General features: G+C 48.3%; 8 protein-coding genes across 8 annotated transcripts; 5 read left to right on the top strand and 3 right to left on the bottom strand.

Moving 5' to 3' along the window:
- Positions 1–1,625: 1,625 nt before the first annotated feature.
- On the top strand, positions 1,626–2,830 carry Pdw03_1342 (Delta-aminolevulinic acid dehydratase; the record flags this gene model as incomplete). Its single annotated transcript, XM_014679677.1, has 2 exons — positions 1,626–1,856; positions 1,928–2,830. 2 exons carry the CDS (start codon positions 1,626–1,628, stop codon positions 2,828–2,830), a joined length of 1,134 nt encoding a protein of 377 aa, XP_014535163.1.
- Positions 2,831–3,449: 619 nt separating this feature from the next.
- Positions 3,450–5,575, bottom strand: Pdw03_1341 (Fungal transcriptional regulatory protein, N-terminal; the record flags this gene model as incomplete). The annotated part of the gene is made up of 2 exons (XM_014679678.2): positions 3,450–4,699; positions 4,807–5,575. 2 exons carry the CDS (start codon positions 5,573–5,575, stop codon positions 3,450–3,452), a joined length of 2,019 nt encoding a protein of 672 aa, XP_014535164.2.
- Positions 5,576–7,052: 1,477 nt separating this feature from the next.
- Positions 7,053–11,385, top strand: Pdw03_1340 (Exportin KapK; the record flags this gene model as incomplete). Its single annotated transcript, XM_014679680.2, has 12 exons — positions 7,053–7,100; positions 7,243–7,248; positions 7,340–7,585; positions 7,697–7,726; positions 7,790–7,862; positions 7,934–8,005; positions 8,061–8,773; positions 8,856–10,098; positions 10,159–10,388; positions 10,467–10,845; positions 10,904–11,075; positions 11,145–11,385. 12 exons carry the CDS (start codon positions 7,053–7,055, stop codon positions 11,383–11,385), a joined length of 3,453 nt encoding a protein of 1,150 aa, XP_014535166.2.
- A 686-nt stretch (positions 11,386–12,071) lies between these two features.
- Pdw03_1339 (Type 1 phosphatases regulator ypi1) lies at positions 12,072–12,671 on the top strand (the record flags this gene model as incomplete). Its single annotated transcript, XM_014679681.1, has 2 exons — positions 12,072–12,279; positions 12,337–12,671. 2 exons carry the CDS (start codon positions 12,072–12,074, stop codon positions 12,669–12,671), a joined length of 543 nt encoding a protein of 180 aa, XP_014535167.1.
- Positions 12,672–13,101: 430 nt separating this feature from the next.
- Positions 13,102–15,218, bottom strand: Pdw03_1338 (Shugoshin family protein; the record flags this gene model as incomplete). The annotated part of the gene is made up of 4 exons (XM_014679682.2): positions 13,102–14,021; positions 14,087–14,622; positions 14,677–15,091; positions 15,170–15,218. The coding sequence occupies 4 exons, from the start codon at positions 15,216–15,218 to the stop codon at positions 13,102–13,104; spliced, it is 1,920 nt and encodes a 639-aa protein (XP_014535168.2).
- Positions 15,219–15,606: 388 nt separating this feature from the next.
- Positions 15,607–16,136, top strand: Pdw03_1337 (DASH complex subunit; the record flags this gene model as incomplete). The annotated part of the gene is made up of 3 exons (XM_014679683.2): positions 15,607–15,838; positions 15,892–15,951; positions 16,006–16,136. The coding sequence occupies 3 exons, from the start codon at positions 15,607–15,609 to the stop codon at positions 16,134–16,136; spliced, it is 423 nt and encodes a 140-aa protein (XP_014535169.2).
- A 1,440-nt stretch (positions 16,137–17,576) lies between these two features.
- Pdw03_1336 (Life-span regulatory factor) lies at positions 17,577–17,951 on the top strand (the record flags this gene model as incomplete). The annotated part of the gene is made up of 1 exon (XM_014679684.1): positions 17,577–17,951. The coding sequence occupies one exon, from the start codon at positions 17,577–17,579 to the stop codon at positions 17,949–17,951; it is 375 nt and encodes a 124-aa protein (XP_014535170.1).
- A 757-nt stretch (positions 17,952–18,708) lies between these two features.
- On the bottom strand, positions 18,709–21,281 carry Pdw03_1335 (Cytochrome P450; the record flags this gene model as incomplete). The annotated part of the gene is made up of 9 exons (XM_066099881.1): positions 18,709–19,016; positions 19,076–19,194; positions 19,261–19,854; positions 19,909–20,018; positions 20,091–20,466; positions 20,639–20,772; positions 20,835–20,868; positions 20,924–20,981; positions 21,263–21,281. 9 exons carry the CDS (start codon positions 21,279–21,281, stop codon positions 18,709–18,711), a joined length of 1,752 nt encoding a protein of 583 aa, XP_065957608.1.
- Positions 21,282–21,574: the final 293 nt, after the last annotated feature.

Genomic DNA, 21,574 nt, shown 5'->3' with positions numbered 1-21,574 from the left:
TTCTCCGTTCTACGCGAACTATGGGTTCCACCCCCGCATCGGGTTCGAACCATCCCAGCCTGCCAGTCACCCTGCGACCCGAGACGCGGAAAAGTTCGCTACACGAATGCAAGAACTGACTGAGTACATCCGCGCCGAGATACTGTCCGCACAAGCCCGATACGAAGAACAAACGAACCGTCACCGCGCCCCTGCCCGCCGATACCGTCCTGGACAACTGGTCTGGCTGAACGCCAGGAATATCCGAACCCTCCGCCCGCAGAAGAAACTGGACTGGAAGAACCTAGGCCCCTTTAAGGTCCTAGAAGCTATAAGTGCACACGCTTACAAGCTCGAACTGCCTGCTAGTATGAAGATCCACCCTGTGTTTAACGTCAGCCTGCTACAGCCTGCCGCCACGAACCCGGTAAATGGACAAGTTACTGAACCCGCACCGCCTGTCGAAGTCGAAGGACTGGAAGAATGGGAAGTTGAAGACATCTTAGATTCCCGCTGGGAACGACGAGGCCGAGGAGGCCCGCGTCTGAAGTACACCGTCAAATGGATTGGTTACGACGAACCCACTGAAGAGCCTGTTGAATACCTGGACCACGCCCGCGAAACCATACGGAACTTCCACCGAAGATACCCGCACAAGCCTCGCCTCGACGGAGCTCGGCTCTAAGGGAGGGGGTACTGTCACGGTGTGAACCGTAATGTTTAGTAAAAGGAAGATCACGACACGTGATCTCCGACCTGTTTATCTTGAACTTCAGTTCTAGATCCTGTTGTAGCTCTTCGAGCTACGTCTTGTATATTAGCCTGCCCCTGCCTGTACCTGCCTGTCAATGTGAATCTGATCTGTTACGACCTGTCCCTGCCAGTCATCTCCTATCATACCGTCCTGCCAGCCCGCACCCTGACACATAATGAGATCTGTGAGTAGCTTCAAAAATTGAGCCTTCGAAGATGGAGCCTTCAAAGATGGGGACAAGATCTGGGAATAGCTTCAAAAAATTAATTATGGTATAGTGGAATTGTTACTGTGCGATATGAATTGTGGAGCAGGCACATGATCTCGGCTAAGTATTTTGGTGTAGGGTTATATGTGGCCAAGAGTCAGGTGATGAGGGTGTCATTTACTATGCGGATACCATATTAAATTACACAAATGATGACAAACGGTTATCCAAGAAAGGCTATACCTAAAAAGGACTAAAAATGTGCAGATAGCAAAAAATGACGCTAAGGGGTGTGCAAATAGTCAAACTCCTATAGGCACTAGCTAGATTGAAGTACTGGGAGCAAACGGGAAGTCACATGACTCACAACAAATTGCAACGTATAATTTGACAAATAACCAAAATTTGATAGTTATAGGAGCTAGTGAACCGACCTACGTTCTGAAAACAACAAATGGCCTTCACCGATCTCGATCTAATCTTATTTCTCAGAACGGGACATCCGGCAGACTCGGAGTGGCAAAGTGCGGGACCTGAAAGGTTTAGTTAACCAATCAGAGTAGCTGATATTCACCTTATTCACCCATGGACCTTATCTTCGGCCTCCCCAATTCCCTTCAATTTCACCTCTGCAATTTCCAAGGTTGATCCTTGTCTTTATCCCTCTCGCTCTCTTTTTTCAACATGTCTTTTTCAAATCTGGTGTCCGACATTGCCTTCCGTGATGCTCGTCTAGATGATGGCAGCTCCCAAATATCCCGCGCCCGATCTCACCTGTCTCACGCGACCGCTCGGTCTTATGCCAGCACCGCAGCCACAAGCGTCAGCATTTCTGGCGAAGTTTCCAGCCAGTTACATTCTGGATACAGCCATCCCCTGACTAGGGCATGGCAGGCCGACAGGCAATTGACAAAGGTCCGCTTTCAATGGTGTTGGGAGACTCAAAATTCTACTGGCAACTCATCGCTAATACATTGTCTCTCTAGGATATGCTCATCTATCCGTTATTCATCACAGACAATCCCGACGAGGAGACATTAATTCCTTCCTTGCCCAATCAATACCGTCGTGGAATCAATCGTCTGGTTCCCTTTGTTGCTCCTCTTGTTCGGAAGGGACTGCGATCGGTCATGTTGTTTGGTGTTCCGCTTCAGCCATCCGCCAAGGATGCATTGGGGACCGCCGCAGATGACCCCGATGGTCCTGTCATTCAGGCTATTCGTCTTCTCCGATCTCGTTTCCCTCAACTTTATATTACAACCGATGTTTGCCTCTGCGAGTACACATCGCACGGTCACTGTGGTATCTTACGAGAAGATGGAACTCTCGACAACGCGCAGTCCGTTGATCGGATTTCCGATGTAGCTATTGCCTACGCCGTGGCTGGAGCTCACTGCGTGGCCCCATCAGACATGAACGACGGAAGAATCCGGGCTATCAAGCTCAAGTTGATTGAAGCTGGTGTGGCACACCGTGTACTTTTGATGTCTTACAGTGCTAAATTCAGCGGCTGCTTATATGGACCGTTCCGTGATGCGGCCGGCTCCTGCCCCTCATTCGGGGATCGTCGGTGCTACCAGCTTCCTCCAGGCGGCCGCGGTCTTGCCCGACGGGCGATACAGAGGGACATGGCCGAAGGTGCAGACATTATCATGGTGAAGCCAGCCAGCAGCTACCTTGATATCATCCGGGATGCCAAGGATTTGGCACCGGATCTTCCGGTAGCCGCCTACCAGGTCAGTGGTGAATTTGCAATGATTCATGCTGCTGCTAAGGCCGGTGTCTTCAATCTCAAGGATATGGCCCTGGAAAGCACTGAAGGCATATTGAGAGCAGGTGCTGGGATTGTGATCAGTTACTTTGTCCCGGAATTTCTCGACTGGCTTTAGTTGTTCATTCAACTCGCCACTTTCTCCTTTACTACACTTTCTCCACTCCAAAAGTGCGATTTTCGGGCCTCTCATTTCTCGTGTGATCACTGATTGTATTTTACATCTGACTTCTACGTTGGGTCTGATGTGTTGAACGTAAAAAATGCGACTTGAAAACTGGATAGATTTCCCTTTATGTGACATGATGTTTTCCCTTTTATTTTACGATTACCCTCTTATTACAATTTTATTCATTTCTTCATCTCTTCTTCTGTCCAACTGACAGTGTAGCAGGTATTTGTTGGCAGGTTCAGATGGAAAAAAAACTTTGTAGCAGAATTGAGGTAAAAACGAGGTAAATAATGCAGAGGCAATGTGTATAGGCTGCATGATGACATCCGGTTCGCCGCATGGAACGCTAATAACATACAAGAGTGAAGATAACCATTCATCAGCGACGGTGGATATCGAAATCAAAATCAAGATCAGTAAAAAAAAAGTTCAAAGTCAAATGAAAAGAGAGGAACAAATCCACGAGTTATTATTTCGCTCGCTCATCTACAGGCGTTGTTGGTAGACCAGTAACGTAGCGGATGATTATTCGGCACATATACGACATCAATACACGTCACTTCGTTCACATAGCAAAGCTGGGTTTTGACCCCTGAAACATGTAACCTGCAATGTTGGTGTTGACAATCTCCCCTGGGGCTACATAAACGCCACGAGCAAGACGAACCCCTGGGTAGATGATGCAACCCGCGCCCACATAACAGTCTTCTTCGATAATGACTTGCCGACCTTGATATCGACTTTGCGAGCCTTTGCGCTCTTGCATGTTGGGATGAGCAGTTGAACTAATGATTTTGACGTTGGGGCCTATCCATGTGTGAGCACCGATGCGGATAACACAGTCATCCACAAACAGGCAATTCTCCGAAATCATGACGTCTTCCCCAATGTGGAGGTTGTAACCATAATGACAACTAAAAGGAGCCTCAACAACCGCCCCTTGGCCGATGGATCCGGCAGAGCGAGGCACGCCAGTTCCAGCTGGGGAGTTGACAACGGAAGATGCCGGAGGTACGATGATCTCCTTCAGAAGGCGGTTTTGCTCTTTCGAACTGATGCCGTTGAGAGGATTGCAGGCGTTATTAAATTTCCATAGTGCACCTCGGCAACGATCTCTTTCCTCCACGAGGTGAACGTCAAATGGTCGGTAGAGTTTGCCTCTGATCATCTTTTCCTTCTCTGTCTCGTCACTCGATAGGGTACGGCCAGAGAGCTGATGCTCGATACTAAGTGCCATCCGAGCCTGCGCCTGGGGACTATGGGTGTCCACAGCTGCTGCGGGCAGTGTCCGTGGCTCGGGCCCATTTTGGAATAAGGGCATGTTGGATTTAGGATGAGATGGATGACTGAGGTCCCGAAGTGAAGAGATGACCGGATAGTCAGGTTTGGGACGCCCTTCCCGCGATAGCTCATGGATAGGTGGAACTTCCCGATAATCGACAACTTTCGCCATGGGTTCGGAGGGATAAGGGGGATGACTAGTATTGGACCCAGTCCCCGGGCCAGCACCTGGCCAAGCTTGTTTTGACCACGCATGGTTGGATGGCGCAACTGTTGGGCTGGTATTGTATTGTTGAACGGGGCGGTCATTTTCCTCCACCACCATGGGCCTGATTTTCGTGGATTCGACATGCTCCACTAGGTTAGGTTGTCGGTCTTGGTGTCGATTTGTTTCTTGCACATACGGGCCATTGATGTCTGAATAGCCTTCTTTGGATTGCAAAGGGATCGGGGTTTTTGTACTAGACGGCTTCTGCCAGGTGCTTCGGGATGAATACCCTTCACACAGAAAGCCCCCACGAAGACAGTTGTTGCCTACAGTGCATCATTAATGTCGTTCCTTTAGTGAAATTTGAACAGGGAATAATTTTAGAAAAGAGAGAAAGAAACGGGGAAGCTAGAGCCATAAGGAGTGAACTTACACGCTGGATGTTGCTCGTCACATTTCTTTTTTCTGCGGCGGCAGGTCATACAGCCTGTCTTCGTTCGGTTACTAAATACCCGCTTCCTCTTTGGAGCCACCTGCGCGGCCCCATGTCGATCTGGCGCATAACTAGGAGAGGACGGCTGTTGCGTGCCGGGGGTTGACCGATTTGTCATGGACCTTTCTTGGCCTGTCTCGCGCTGAAGAGCGTCTGCTAGGTGGACATCCGATGCATCAATTTGCTGGGCCCGCTGTGCCTGGGTGATCAGCTGAGAATCATATTCTGACCAAGGACTATTGGCGGAGGTATGGCCCGCATCATTCCCCTCGGACCGGTGAGATGATGTTGCAGAATGATTGCCACGCTCTATCTCCGAGGCCGAACCTGGCAAGCCGTTTGGATTGGGTTGGTTGCTCTCGGGACGGTTTACCGGGCTCCTGGAGGCGTTCACAGAATCTTGTTCTCGAGACTCTGATCTTTTTCTCTTATTCCTGTTGTGAGAGCCGCTGGGCGAGGATGTTTGTGACCACTTCTCTTGATCTTTGGCAGTATCATCCCGATCATCCCGATCATCCCGACTGGGATCTAAATTGGTCTTTTCTTGGGCGGGTACACGTTCTCCATTGGGGACAGAACTGGGTGTTAGCCCATGACCATTCCCATTGCCATTTGCAGAGATCACGGGTTCTCTGCCATTAACTGCGGTAAATCGGGATGGGCTGTGTTCCGTCCCCGTTTCGGCCCCAGAGTCGTGACTACCATTCATGATAGGTGCAGCAGCAAGAGCCGTCATCATAGAAGCCAAGGAGCCAAATAAAAAGAAAAGAAAAGAAAAAGAAAAAAAAGAAAAGGAAAGGAAATCAGAGACCACAAATTATAGGGCTGGAGTTACACCGAGAGGTGTAAGAGACAATTCAAGTAGATGGGTATAGGCCAAAGTTTCCACTCAATTGCCAAGAAATAGCCCCCAAATGTGAGAGATAGTCTCCAAGAGAAGAGAATAGAAGCTTTGAAAGGGTTGGAAATACTTTCAATATCTTAGTCAACAGCTCTTTGTTGGCGTGGAATTGCAAGTTAAGTCACCTGGGTGGGGCAAGGAGATCGGGAGATTATCTCAGATAGTATACAAGATGTGTCGAAAGCAGAGCATCCAACAAAGTGGTGCGTCTTTTTAAACCCCCCAAAAAAGGGAGAAAACTGATAAAAATGCAAAAGAAGTCGCAAAAGGCTCAAATTTAAAGAAGATAGAAGGAGAAAGAGAGAGAGAGAGAGAGGGAGAAAGCCAAAGGAGGAAGGAAGAGACGGAAAATGGGGGAGAAGAGGGAGGGGGGGATGAGACTAATAAAAGAGAAGGGGGAAAACACCGAGCTAGGACCCTCCCTCTCTTTCTCTCTCTCTTTTTCAAGAAAAGTACATAATAAAATATAAATAAATAAAAAAGAGAGTAATCTCCAATAACTAGAAAGAAAAAAAAAAATTAGGGAAAGGGGAAGTTGGCGCGCGATCGGCAAAGACGGCGCCACAGGCAGCACCAATCGGAGAAGCGATCAGCCGTATCCTAGTGAGGCGCGGGTCTGAGACACGACCTATCCGCTTTGGACTTGTTTTCTGCGCGCGTTCCCAGTTCTTTCCCCCTCTTCTAATTTCCTTTTTGCCTACATTCGCCGTTGGCGCCCGTGTACGCGGTGTCCCGCGCATAATGGCGGTTATGCGCTTAAAGAGGACTCGACTTTTGTTGTTGTTTTGTGGTACATTTTTGAATAAAAAAACTTCAATCTAGTTCTTCTTTTCAAAATTGTTTTATCGTTTTCCATCCATTTCTTTTAAAAGCCTGAGTTTTCATGGATCTGGCGCTCATCTCGGGAGTTATTGATGACTGCAGCGTACCGCGGCGCTAGGGCCAAGGAACTAAAATCACTAGAGGAGTCGGCTGAGCACGGATGCCTCATGGGCGCTTTCAGTGAGTTTATACGATTTTTCTTTGTTTTACTCACGGAATACGGAATACTCCGTACTTCTTTCTGCATTATATCTATTCTTACGGAACAATCTATGCGTACGCCATGCTTGGTTATTGTATACAGAAATGTGTAGTATAGACTACTAAGTGTTGGCACCTGATTCAGCCCAACTCTCAGAATTCTATCACTATCACCATCACTATCACTTTTCTCCTACTATCATAGAAAATGAAAATACACCTGAGTTGATAACAATATAATACCTACAAAGTAGGTGTATCCATGAATATATGTATAGTTCTGTTGGTTGTACGGAGTACTGGATCCAAGGTTAGAAAGCCGGTGCTGACTAAGACCTCAACGAGACCCGGGAGAAGATCAAGTTCAAACATCCAACGCGCTCTCACCGCCAGAGTCTGCGATAGCTTCCTTTTTTTGACCCCAATCTCGTGTTGTTATTTTTTGCCTTCAGAGTCTGGTAAGCCTTGACCTGGACTGATCGCCTCCCCTGATTTCTCCATCCAATCATTTCTCGTCCTGACATCGTGCTGACCCCAACCCCTCTTAAGGATCTCTCTACCCCACCGGTCACACTTGCTTCTTGTTCCCCTCTATTATTTGATACTGCCCTGCAGCCGCCGTGGCACCCCCATAACTTATCAAGGCGGTTCTCATCAACGTCCACTCTTGACTCTCGTGTCTCAAACCTTATTCCTTCATCAGAGGCGAAATCGCCAGCCTGCGCCAGGATGTCGATTTCGGTACAAGAGCTGGACAACACGGTCCGAGCTCTGTTTGAAGGCAAAGGTGCCGTGGTAAGTCAAACCTATCTGTTCTACACTGCTTGTATTGTAGAATCCATGGATTTTCTCTCTTTCTCACTAAAGCTCTGGGGGCAATAACACTGATTTTAAAACCGCTTCCAGCAAAACCAAGCACAACAGACTTTGACAGAAGTAAGCGCGCAACTCTTCCCCAATCTCACATGAGCTGAAGGCTGATTGTTATGTACTCTGCAGTTCAAGCAAAACCCCGATGCCTGGGTTACCGTGGGCAATATCCTCCAAGAGGCCTCGTACCTTCAAACCAAATGTGTGTTTTGAGTCTTTGGAAATCTCCCTTATGCCTCCAAATGCTGGGGAAGTCTTGCTGACCTGAAATAGACATTGCTCTCCAAGTCTTGGACAATGTGATTATGACACGGTGGAAGGTCCTACCAAGAGAACAATGCCAGGGTAAGAACTGCACCTGGTTTTGTCTCCCGCCCCATACTAAGATTGCTCTTCATAGGTATCCGCAATTTCATTGTGAGATTCATTCTCGAGAACTCCGAATCTGAAGAGAAGATCCAAGCGGAGCGCCCTCTACTGAACAAGCTCAATCTCGTCCTCGTCTCCATTCTGAAGCAAGAATGGCCGCACAACTGGCCCACTTTTATCAACGAGATCATTTCTTCTTGCCATGCCAGCCTTTCGATCTGTGAAAACAACATGACAATTCTCCGTCTATTGTCGGAGGAAGTCTTTGATTTTTCGCAAGATCAAATGACCTCGGCGAAGGCACGGAACTTAAAGACCTCCATGACCTCGGAATTTGCCTCGATCTTCCAACTGTGCTCCGAGGTTCTCAACACTGCAAACCAGCCCAGTTTGGTGAAAGCGACCCTTGAAACTCTCCTTCGATTTTTGAACTGGATCCCGTTGGGCTACATTTTCGAAACGCCGATCATCAACACTCTCCTCACCCGATTCCTCGGAGAGCCCGAGTTCCGAAATGTGACTCTGAAGTGTCTGACTGAGATCGGTGGCTTGCAAATTGGCACCCCTTACAACTATGACGAACGATTGGTGCACATGTTCACCGAGACCCTCACTACCGTTTCCAATGTCATTCCTCTGTCCCTCGACCTAAAGCAGACATATGCCATGAGCAATGGAAGAGACCAAGAGTTTGTATCAAACTTGGCCTTGTTCCTTTCGAGCTTTTTCAGTGCCCACCTAGATGTATGCTCCTCCTTTTCTCCAACGCCTGGTTTGGGGGGGTTTTTGGGTTAACTTTTTACTGACTTCCTACTTTCTTTTCCAGCTCATCGAAAAGTTGCCTAACCAAGATTACCTCACGCACGCACATTTCTATCTGATTCGGGTCAGCCAGATCGATGATCGGGAGGTATTCAAGATTTGTTTGGACTACTGGACAAGGCTCGTGCAAGAACTTTACGAAGAGATGCAACAGCTCCCAATCACCGACATCAACCCGCTTGTATCCATGAGCGTTAGTGGGCTGGCGAATGGCGGTGCTCCTAATCCCACTACCCTTGCGAACTATCCTTTGCGCAAGCACAAGTATGAAACTGTGTTAACAAACCTTCGCACCGTGATGATCGAGAAGATGGTCCGTCCAGAAGAGGTCTTGGTTGTTGAAAACGACGAGGGCGAAATTGTGCGCGAGTTTGTCAAGGAAAGCGATACGATCCAACTTTACAAGACGATACGCGAGTGCTTGGTCTATTTGACCCATCTTGATGTGGTTGATACGGAAACCATCATGATTGATAAACTGGCTAAGCAAGTTGATGGAACTGAATGGTCGTGGGTGAACTGCAACACGTTGTGCTGGGCTATCGGTTCTATCTCTGGAGCCATGAATGAGGAGACCGAGAAACGCTTCCTGGTAACCGTGATCAAGGATCTGCTTGGTCTCACAGAGCAGAAGCGTGGAAAGGACAACAAGGCTGTGGTGGCGAGTAACATCATGTACATCGTGGGACAATATCCCCGGTTCTTGAAGGCTCACTGGAAGTTCCTGAAGACGGTAGTCAACAAGCTTTTCGAGTTCATGCACGAGACACACGAAGGTGTCCAGGACATGGCTTGCGATACGTTTATCAAGATTGCCAACAAGTGCAGACGCCATTTTGTGGCTCTCCAACCTGGTGAAAGTGAACCTTTTATCGAAGAAATTGTCCGAAACATGAGGAAGATCACCATGGACCTTTCTCCGCAACAGATTCATACTTTCTACGAAGCCTGTGGCTACATGATTTCGGCTCAAGGTCAAAAGGGTCTGCAGGACCGCTTGACCGAGAACTTGATGGCGCTTCCCAACACTGCCTGGGATCAGATTATCGCGGAGGCAAACCAAAATCCGGCGATTCTCCAAGATGCTAACACCATCAAGATTGTCGGAAACATCATGAAGACTAACGTTGCAGCTTGCTCCTCGATTGGTACCTACTTTTATTCTCAGATTGGCCGGATCTATCATGACATGTTGAATATGTACCGTGCTGCCAGTCAGCTAATTAATGATGCTGTTGCAAGTGATGGTATCTCTTCCAATCCGCTGTGTGGTGAACACTAGAACTTTTTGACTGACCCAAAAACAGGAGCCATCGCCCCGAAAACCCCCAAGGTCCGAGGACTTCGGACGATCAAGAAAGAAATCTTGAAGCTCATCGATACCTACGTGGATAAGTCTGATGACCTCGAGATGGTCAATTCTAGTATGGTACCGCCGCTCATGGAGGCTGTACTGATCGATTATGCCCGGAACGTCCCCGATGCACGCGAGGCTGAGGTCTTGAATGCCATGACTACGATTATCCACAAGCTTCACGTATGTTCATCCTCTCTGCTTGTGTCGCTTGATGGCCTGGCACCTCCTGTACTTGTACCTTGCTAACGAGTTAATTAGAATCTGATGGAGGATAAGATTCCCGCCATCATGGATAGTGTCTTCAACTGCACTCTTGAGATGATCAACAAGGACTTCCACGAATACCCTGAGCACCGGGTCGAGTTCTTCAAATTGCTACAAGCTGTCAATCTGTACTGCTTCCAAGCACTTCTGAAGCTCGATGCTGCGCAGTTCAAGTTTGTTATCGATTCATGCATGTGGGCATCAAAGCATGATAACCGCGAGGTGGAAAACACTGGTCTTACAATGTGTTTGGAGCTGATGAACAACATGGCCGAAACTGATCAGCAAACCTCGAGCATTTTCTTCCGCGAGTTCTACGTTGCTATTCTACAAGACGTCTTCTTTGTCCTCACGGATAGTGACCATAAGGCTGGTAAGTAAAGCCATCTCTCCTTGATATGAAGCAAGAAGCTCAAAACAAAATCTTTTAGGATTTAAATCCCAGGCCATGCTTTTGTCGCGCATGTTTTACTTTGTGGAATCTGGCAAAATCCAGGAGCCCATCTATTCCCCTGACCAAGCCCCAGCTGGAACTTCAAACAAGGACTTCTTGCAGGAGCACATCGCAAATCTGCTCAAGAATGCATTCAGTAATCTTCAGGAGTAAGCCAACCCCCCTCCCTCCCCTGACAATTAAAACCATGCAAGACCGTGCTGACTTTTCCCCACTAGAGCACAAATAAAACAGTTCGTTCTTGGACTGTTTGCGTACACTGATGACCTGAACAAATTCAAGACTCACCTTCGTGATTTCCTGATTTCCCTGAAAGAGTTCTCTGATGACAACGCGGAGCTGTATGCGGAAGAACGGGAACAGGCGGTGCGTGATGCCCAGGTCGCCGAGCGCGACCGAGCTATGAAGGTCGGTGGCCTGTTGAAGCCATCGGAGATGGATCAGGAAGATGAGCTATGACTGGACCAAGAACTGCGCACTGAGTTTGTTGCTGCCTCTACTGGTTCCCCTGGATTTGAGCAAGAATCAAGGTTGACCTCCCAGAATGACGGCCTTGACGGCTGGTCCTTTTACGAGCTTTAGATCACAGGTAGCCATGTATTGCTGCAACATAAGGAGGCTTTACTCTGGAAAAATTTTGTGTGAATTTATCCTTTTCATCTTTTCTTTTTTTCATCACCCCCCTTGGTTGGCTGAGAGGGTTCTTTGAGGTTGGCGCATCACAACTCTCTACAACGGATGTACCAATTTATCCTATGTGCACTTTGCCTATCGAAGGCGTGAGCTTGTTTGATAGCTTATAACGTCAAATGATCCAAAAAAAAAAAAAACTCCAATTCAAAGGCACTTAGGAAGTGAACAATCCGTAAAATTTTGTTCATCAACTTTTGCATCTCTTCAGCCATTCTCACTGCCTATATTGCTACAAAACCAGGAGGAAACATATAAAAATTAAACACCAAAACATAGATCTGAGAATTTGACCAGAAAGTCTTTAAAAAGGCGTCGCTTATATGGTCGACTATTGTGTATGTGGAGGGATTGGAAGGCGGTGAACCCTTATCAGTTGCATCACTAGACCCTCCCGCCTTCAGACTGATTCTTTGATTATTGACCTCACCTCACTCTGTTCCGTCCCAGTCGCAATGTCTCGAACACACCCAATGGCCTCAAGTTCATTCCAAACCACAACAGAGTCTTCCCAGGATATATCAACCCCACACATTCCAACCCTAAGATTACGAGCCGAGGAAGCACCAACTGACACCAGTGAAGCAACATCGTCTTCTCGGCGAATCAGATGGAGTGAAGATGTTGTTGACAACGAGGGCATGGGAAAAAAAAGCTCAAAGGGTACGGATCCAACTTATCCATTCTACCCGCAACCAGCAACATTCTAACCGCCACCAGTATGCTGCATCTACCACAAAGCCCGGCCAGTGGGAGAAAGTAGCTCAGAAGAGTCCTCATCTAGCTCCTCGGAGAGCGACAGCGAAAGTGAAGACGACCGTTGCACTTCCAGAGTCAACCGCGCTCGCCACACAAACTCACACAATGGAGGGCGGGAACCCCACGGCGAGCACGAGCACGAGCACGAACATGCGTCCCACGATGACGAAGGGTGTTGCTCCGAAGATCACAATCCTAAACCGAAGCGTTATCGCAGGAAGCCGAGTCCGAATGCATATGAGAAGATGCCCAAGTCATTGAAGAATCAGCATCAAAGTCATGCGAGGGGTACTTGATCTTGTTTTTTGGTGGTTTTGAGTGGCAGGATGATGAAACGAAACTGGGCAAAGCGTAATACTTACGATTTGGGGAGGTCTGATGCACGGCGAATCATCCCGGCTGGATCGCATATTCACGAAACTATTTCTATGCGCAGTGTGTATGACATTTGCACAACTCCGGGACAGACACCCCCCACCCGTGGGTGGCATGATCAAGGAGTCACGGGAAGGGCACATCAACCCTTTTTACGGTGCGCTGCGCTGCAAGCAATCCGGCGGTTAAATGGCCATGTTAAGAGCTACTTGCCCTAATTGAAACATGTAGAGAAAAGATAATGAAATTTGGATTGAGAAAATCGGGATCGCAGTGAGGGGTATATGAAACATAACTGCAGCCCGGTTGGGTCTATAATAATTGTACATTCTGCAAGCGCTAAAGCGGAATTCATACCATCATGCTCTTTCTCCTTGCAGCAACGCGCTGACCACGTCTGACACCACGATTTAAAGAACCGTTTGGCCCCGGTCCAAATGAATCTTCATCTTCTGGAGAGTCGCCGATTGGGGATTGAGGCTCACCCTGGTCCATGTCGTATTGTGCCATGTTCGCTGCTGTACTTTTGGGGTTTGACGAGTGACGCCGAGTCTGACGCGTCAAATTCGATGGCTTTTGGGATACTTGGGCGGAGATATCTGCAAGATTGTCCTCAATCTCTTTCTTGAGACCAGAGCTTGGAGTTCCCTCATCACTGTCGTCCTTCGGCGTCGATAAAACCTTGCGTTTCCTCTGGGAGACCATTGCTAGCAGCTGCTCCGAGGATCCATCTACGAATGACAGATCTGAGCTCTGCGCCGCAAGAGTGAAATCAGCAGGAAGAGTGCCACGAGGCTGAATGCCCCCTCCCCCGCTGTCCAAACTTTCCCGACCTACCTGGAAACTGGAGGACCTTCGCGATCCAAATGCAACAGCATCAATCATCTCCTTGGTAGGGCGGCGCATCTTGTCCCGTAGGTTAGGCTCTGCGTAGCTAACCACAGCACCACGACGTCGGGAAGGCCGACCTGCAGACTCTTCCTCCATGTTCAATGCATTCGGATGTGGTGACAGTGCTGGCAGGCATAAGGCTAACTCTTCCAGCTGGGGAGGGGCAGGGCGACCGGCGCGCTTTTCTTTGTTTGAAGGGGCAATTTTGGACACTCGTGGCTTTGGATTGGCAGTCTTGCCACCGACCTTCTCAACATCCTTGACTTTCTGTGGCGAGAAGTTATTCTCGTCACCTTTGGTGGACCTCTGCACAAGCGTAGAGTCCTGGTAGGAAGACGTGCGGGCCTTTTTGGGAGAGCCTAGATTGGAGTTTGCACTCTCTGTTCGGCTTTTTAGCTACACTCTTTGTGTGGTAGGGGCAGAATCAAAAGACAGCAGCACATACTTGGTTCAAGAACCTTCCGCATAGATAGGACAGGGGTTTGGGGTCCTCTTGTTCCTTCAACATGGCTTTTGGTAGGTAACTGGTCTCGCTGTTTATCTTCGCATGGGCTCGTTTGCTTTTTTGGGCTATGGCTGGGCCGGGTGAATTGGAATTCATCCTCGTCAACATCAAGGTTGGACGTGAATCTGTCATCGTCTTCGGGTATGTACTTGCGCTTCGTCGAAACCGATGTTGCTTGCTGCGTTGTATCAATGAGTAGACTTGGTTGCTGGTCTGTTGGCGTGGGGCTAACTTCAGGCGCAATAATCGAACTCGACTTCTTCTTATTCTTCTTGCGTGTCTCGAGAGTTGGAGGAAGTAATGGCTCGGGTTCCTCGGGTATATCATTGTTGATTTGGCTTATGAATGTTGTTTCAGGTGATGATGGACTGGAATGTCCAATGGGTGCATGTTCTTCCTCCAGCATAAAGCTGAACTGCGGCGGAGAATCTAGAATACTGTTATCGTCGTCAACTAGGCTGTCGAGCTCCTGGGGCCTAAAGAAGGTATTAGCAACTTGGAATGGCCCAGAAATCCCCAAATATCCTCACTCTAGAGTCCGCCGAGGGTAAAATTTGTCCTCGATAATGGCAGGAAGTCTTCCATCTTCTCCTTCCATCATTTCTTCTGTCCTAGGTCTCGACTCTGCCGTCTGCTTTGGCCTATCAAACTGTTCGTCGCAAAGCTTGCCCACCTTGCGGGGCAATGAGCCTAAGTCTGCCGCCAAACTGCTCAACTCGGCTAGTTTGGCATCCAGCTTAGATTTGATGTCGTATATTCCATTGTGCAGCATTTTCCCTGCTTCCAGTCTTTCGGCTTCTTGTGTAAGATTGATGACCTGTTTTCGAAGAGAAACATTTTCTGAAAGTAGATGCGATACTTCTGACTCTAGGCTGCGAATACGGAGAGATTGCAAGGAATTCACCCTCGCGATTTCACGGTTTTGTCGCACAAATCGTCGCTTCACTGAATGGAAACAAAGGAGGCCCCACGTCAACTGCTAGTTCAAATATAATGATGTAGTGGTATATTGCGCGAACTTACAGGCATCAATGGATTCGGCAGGAGCTGCATAGTCATTCAACCGAGCCATAATGTAGGCTGGAGGGCAGCGACCACTGCGTAATCAGATATAAAGACAATCCCAGTTTGCAGGTGGAATAAACTTGAATTGAATATCGAGTCCACGGATCACATACCACGAAGTGACTGTGTATGGTGGGGGTGGTTGCGTCTGGAGTATAGGGTACAAAGAGAGAGAGAGAAAGACAGAAGGTAAACAGCGTCGAATGCCAAGCCCTTGTTGATGTTTGTCCGCTTTTAGCTTAGCGTGCCCGTTCCGTGTTTGGATGACTCAGCGCCCCTCCCAGCTCTGGAGCTCCGAAGCCTGGGCAGCTTGGAGTCCAACAAGGCACCCGAGGACTTTGGGAGAGATCGCGTTCTTTGTACCTACTTTGTCGTCTCGCTACGGCTTTCCCACCATGGCATACTCCTCACGACCCACGTCAATGCTTCCAGGCGCTCCTGGTGGCTCGTCCATGCGCCAGCCCAATGGTTCGCAATCGCAGCAATCTTCGGCGCTGTCGGCCCGCATTGCAGCCAAAAAGGCGGAGCTAGAGAACTTGCGGCAACTACGCGATCTGAGTGGAACATTGGCGATTCAGATGCAAGTTTTGGACAATAAGATTTCCACGCTGAAAGATGGCACTGAAGGTTGGCCTACCAGTCCATTGATTTCGGCTGGTCGCTAACTGTACCTCAATTAGCTGTTGCATATGTGCTTTCCAACTGGGATAATGTTATTAGGGCCATCACCCTCGCCTCGAGTAAGCGCTACTTTCCAGCCTTGGGTATTCAGACTGATTTTTATCCTGTGATAGGCAAGGCAGGCGGACTCTACGAACCTACTGAGTCGGATGGTAAGAATGTGGAGAAGCCGCGCAACGACCCTCGCCTGCCATCAATGCTGGTTCGCATTCCAGCCGAGCCATGTGATAAGACTGGAGAGTGAATCAGTGCCATCTCTCTCCCCCTCCGACTCCAGCCCAGCTGAAACATACTAGATGATCTCATCTTTTGCGGCACACCTGAATCGTTCGTGGAAGTTTTGTAGGCACCCCATGCACTTGACCTTTCTCCCCGGGTTATCTCGCCCGTATGTCTATCGGGCTACAGAATTGGCGATTGCATTTGGAGAATGCACTCGGACCTATTTGGCCTATCTTAGTAAACCCAATAAGTGGCCCCCCAAAAAAGACGATCAAAAGAAGAGAAGAGTTCTTCAAGACCAAATCATAGGGCTTCCAGTCCTCTTTCGCAGAAAGCCCGATTCTACTTGAGCATCAACGAGACCAGCTGATTCCAATGCAGAGTGGTGCATGCAATACAGATGGCTATCTTGAAATGGCCGACATATCAGAACACAGGGATTGAGATCGTTTTTCTTTAATTTTTTTTCTGCCCTCTCAGTTTTAGTTCCCTTTAGAACTTGTGCACTACTGCACAGATAATCGTCGGTACAGGAATAGCTGCAGAGGAGGAATATGACTGGATGGCTCGGTGATATGATTGGTGCTTGATAAGGTGTATTGGCTCAATGTGTAGGTACTTGCATGTGTTAATAGTTACAGGTTAACAGACGAGTATGTTTAAAGAAATCATGCGATAGGAAGAACTGAATGGAGGAAAATTTCGATTTTCCAGTTCGAGGTGCCTGCATCCTTTTTTGTTTTTTTTTTAAGCAAAAACAAAGAACCGACTCTGCCTCTTTAGATGTCTGTGTATATATAAGTATGTTCAGATGGATGGATGTGGGGAGTTGACGACATCGTTACGTTCACATAAGATGATCTTTTACAGAAGCGCTGTTACTTCCCTATCAACTGTGCTATACATATACGCAGTTTACATATATATAAATTTTAATCTGACACCCTACAAGTAATTATAAGTACGTACAAGTGCCTTGATACTTCATCTTATCTCTTTTTTTTTTTTTAAGCGCCCCAAGCACAACAATTCCCCCTCTTTTTCTTCACAACGTGGACTTCGACATGCGCAATTATATTTCCCCGCAATAGCCGTGTAGATTCTTGTAATTTTTTGCTAATTGCTTTTTTTTTCGATCTCGAATTCTTCTAAAAGAGGACCCCGTTGCCCATTCCATTGCGTGGTATGGCATGATCGCTGTGTGACACTTCAATGTCAGTCCTATGAGGTGATCTTTAGGCTTCTTTCTTGACTTCACTTGGCTTTTGAGCTTGGATCTTTATCTTCTCTCTCGTCTCTCTCGTCTCTCTCGTCTCTCTCGTCTCTCTCGTCTCTTATACAATCCTCACTATCCTCATCGCTAAATCGCTAAATCTTACAATTGCAACCTGACAACCTTACCTGCCTCAATCTCATTGTTATCATCACCCTTGACCTGAGGCCACTGTTACTTTAATATACTATGTCAACTGAATGGTCTTTGGACTTCTGCCTAGTCTGTGACCGTCAGACCCTGGGCGCTCCATACTGCTCCCAAACGTGCCGTCTAGCGGAGCTGGATGAGATGTCCGATGGGATGTCACGAAGATCGAGTGCAGCGTCTACACATTGGTCTGAGATCAACCAGGCCCATGCTCAAGCCGAGGCCAATACCCCAGACACCCATCACCCCTCTCAAATTCTCACTGTCTGCTCATCTCAAACCTCACTCTCTTCACTAAAGAGCGACACATCCAATTCGTCCAATGTGGCCGACCGGCTGCAGGATGAATTGCGCGATTATGCATCTTGCTTCGACCAAGTCCGCGACCTGAAACGACGCATGACTACCACCTAATTTCCGTTCGAACTCCAAAGCGAAAACCTGTGCTTCTCGAGCTCGTCATCCCACATCTGGATGATGTCGAGGGTACCCAAATGCATGCAGCCCTCAAACTGCTTTTTGATAATTTGCATATACTGGATATAAGGCGTCATTGTCGGGAAAGATATACCATTTCCTTGCAGGCGGGTGGAGGGTTTTCTTTTCTTTCTGTTTTTCTTGTGGATCAACCCTGCCCTAGATGATCTTTTCTTACGAACCTATACCCCCCTCAATTGTTTATATCTATCATGACCATCGGAAGGAGTTGAATCCAGGCCAAGGTGCCTCACTTAATTAGTTATCTACTAGACTGCCTACAATCAGAATTGGAATTTTAGGTGATAGTTTTGAGAAAACCCCCCCAAAAAATAACGAACGAAAAAGAAAAGGAAACATCTTGATGTTCTCAGTAGATGATGAGCAACGCCCAAGCCTGAATTGGGTACGTTGAGTGTGCCATGTCAGTCTCCCACGTCAGTCAAGGGTGGGTTATCCGGAACATGTTCGCCGTTAGCCGTCCAATTAGGGACGCTGGATAAACTAGAACCACGACTCTCCGACTCATTGACGACATCAAAGCTGTATGGAGCCAGCAATCTGAGATTCAAGCGCATGCAGAAGCTCTAGCCCACGACCGCCATGTAACCATCGGCCATCCCTCGACCGGATTTGGCTCTGTGCCGAAGTGTCTTCCCGCCCAACTCGATGCTAAGGACCAAGTGGGCACCATTTACTGGACAAGAACCTGCGACAGAGCCTTTTCGTTCTTCGGTACAAATCGGACCTGATATTTTCGAGGAATGGCTACCAAACTTGTCGGATCTGAGTTTCCCCGGAGAGGGTGGTAGTCTGTTTTGTCATGAGGTTCGAGGCGGAAGCTGTTGAGGGTGCGGATGAAGACGAGATAGAGCTCACAGTTGGCTAGCAGCGAGCCGGCGCACATCCGATAGCCCATACCGTACGTAAAGAGAGGCGCATCGGGCTGCTTGAGCCAGCGCTCGGGACGGAACTCATCCGGGTCAGCCCACACGTCGGGATCTATGAACGGTTAGATGTATTTTGTGGATTTGTTACCCAGAATGTCAAGATTGATTCACCCATTTTGCATGCCCAGGCATTCAAAAAGAATATGGTACCCTTGGAAATGATGATTCCATCATAAGTGATGTCCTCGATCGAGGTACGAGGAAGTGCCAATCGAAGCACAGTGAAGAATCTAAAAGTATTGTAGTTAGCTCAACGTCCATTGAACGCTCGTGGAAGCGATGAGACTAAAACATACCGAAGACATTCCTTGACCAGAGCTGCAATGTACGCACACTTCCGATCATCATCCGAAGAGCACATGGGCTCATCTTCACCATACATTTCCCGAACCGCCACGGCCGCCCGATCCTGGATATCGGGACGCTGAGACAGCAAGCCCAAACTCCAGGCAACCAAAGTGGTGACCGTATCAAGTCCACCAGAAGGCATGGTCAACCTAATCGACGTCAACTCCTCACTATTCAGCTTAGCCTCCTTCTCCATAATAACGTTGGCCTGGATACAAGGCTTGTGTATCCCCTTTGCCATGCGATCATCCAAGTCACTATAAAGTGCCCCGAGATACTTATCGCGACGGGTTCTCATCTCCACAGCTCTCTTCAAGTTGGCGCTAAACGGATTTAACCGCAGAAGAGGGAGATAATCCTGCAGATTTCCGGTGGTGCTTCGGAACCGACTGATCTCTTCTTCCACCTCGGTGATCTCATCGAACAACTCCTTTTCCTGCGAGGCAATACGCACTCCCCAGTTCAGAGTCAATGCCAAACTCAAGCTCAGACGCTGGATCATGGGCATGGGGTTGATGGGTGTCTTCCCGTGGTTTCCATATCTGTACAGTTCTTCCACATAGGCTTTTGTCTCAACGTCCAGGTGTGACACGTACATATCAACGGAGGGGAGGTTGAGAGCCGATGCAGCGCCCTTTCTGCGTCTCTTTAAGGACTCACCGTAGGGCGAGGTGCCGATTGTCGTTCTGGCAGTATTCGAAACAATCTAGGTGTGTCGGTCATCAGTTCCAATCACAGAAAGCCAAAGCCAGCACGTGTCACAACTTCGATAAACGACCTTGTGGAAAGTATCAGTCTCCGGCCTGGAACTCAAGGCCTGCGCATTATGACCAAAAAGCACCTTTGCCGATGTAGCAGATCTAACCACGATGACGGGGATATTCCTGAGCTGGATCTGATAAACGGCGCTATGCTTTTTTGACCACAGGCGATACTGCTCGGCGGCGTCTGTGCGAATTTGCGCCAGGTTTCCAATCAACGGCAATCCCCACGGACCTGTCATCCCCTTGACACGGGTCGAATTACGAATGCACTCATTTAGAATGACATAGAGGATGGGGACGAGAAGGGAGGCGACTCGTAAGTGGTAGAGACACTCCATCACGCTGCCTTGTAACGATGTCAGGACAGCGGCAATTGCCATGGTGCTAGATCTTTATGGGAGTCTATCCAAAGATCCTCATGAACATTACACGAATCGAAACCTATCAGCTGGGGGTTATATAGGTATCGTAGGACCCTCATAAGCCTAGGCAGCATTTTGAATAGAACATTTCCGTACTGTCAAGGTGGTTCAAGCCAGGATCTTCTCTTGGTGTCTCTTACCCCACACTACCTTTGATCTTGCCGGGTCTTGCTGGGCCTTTGTAGGCATCTAGCGACGTGCTCAGCCGAGGTCGCTCGGCACTGCGGAAATCTTCCGCTCGACGGGTCTGGAGAGAGATGGACAATATATGGTTCTAGGTCTCAGTAGATGTTAGACCGAGGTTTTTGGTTGTCCTCACATCGGGAGCAGACGAGCATTTTGTGGTTTCAGATTATGCTTATCCCGAGTTCTTCTTTCATGTTAGATCTTGGAGCCCTTCAGATTTGGGTGGATTTTGATCTAACTGTCTTGGGAGATTGTGGTGTAAATGGCCCCCTTTCTGTTGTGTGGACTTGGTGGGATCTGGGATGCCCAGACCAATAACCAAGGTATGTTGTATTCATTTGGCCAAATGGGTTTCAAGGGGCATTTATCCCTGGAGGATTTCCCAGACACCCTTTCTCACGTTAGGTTTTGAATTGTACTTTATCTCGTTGTTTATGATATGATAGTTGACACCACGCTATTTGGTGAATAAGGGGACTAGTGAAGATCAGATCCACTCGTGCAAGGACTCCTCCCTCTCTTTTTCAAGACCTTTCTAGAAGAGCGTCCGTTGACAAATTATCCAGTCCAAAGGTTACAGTCAGATGAAGAGTTCATGGCCTTGTGGGTACTACAACACCTATGTCGAGAGAACCGATGACATCCTGTTCACCCAAATCAGAACCCAACCTCGAGGGATTGGCAAGGTGGGGCCTAATCAGCAGGAAAAGCAAAATAAGCAAGATACATGTACTCCGTACTCCGTACCCAGGGGGAATTGAACAATTCCAACCAGTGGAGTAGAGATCCAAACAAAGTGTTCATAACGGGCCCCCTGGGCTCCGTGGCCCGGATGGGGCTGTGACTGGCCAATGTTCATGGAGCTCTCAGTCAGGTGGCCACGAAGAGAT

The sequence above is a fragment of the Penicillium digitatum genome, chromosome 5, assembly GCF_016767815.1.
Source record: "Penicillium digitatum chromosome 5, complete sequence".
In the NCBI taxonomy this organism is placed as follows: Eukaryota; Fungi; Ascomycota; class Eurotiomycetes; order Eurotiales; family Aspergillaceae; genus Penicillium; species Penicillium digitatum.
Note: the sequence above shows the minus strand (reverse complement) of the source record. Positions and strands in the feature narration are given on the sequence as shown.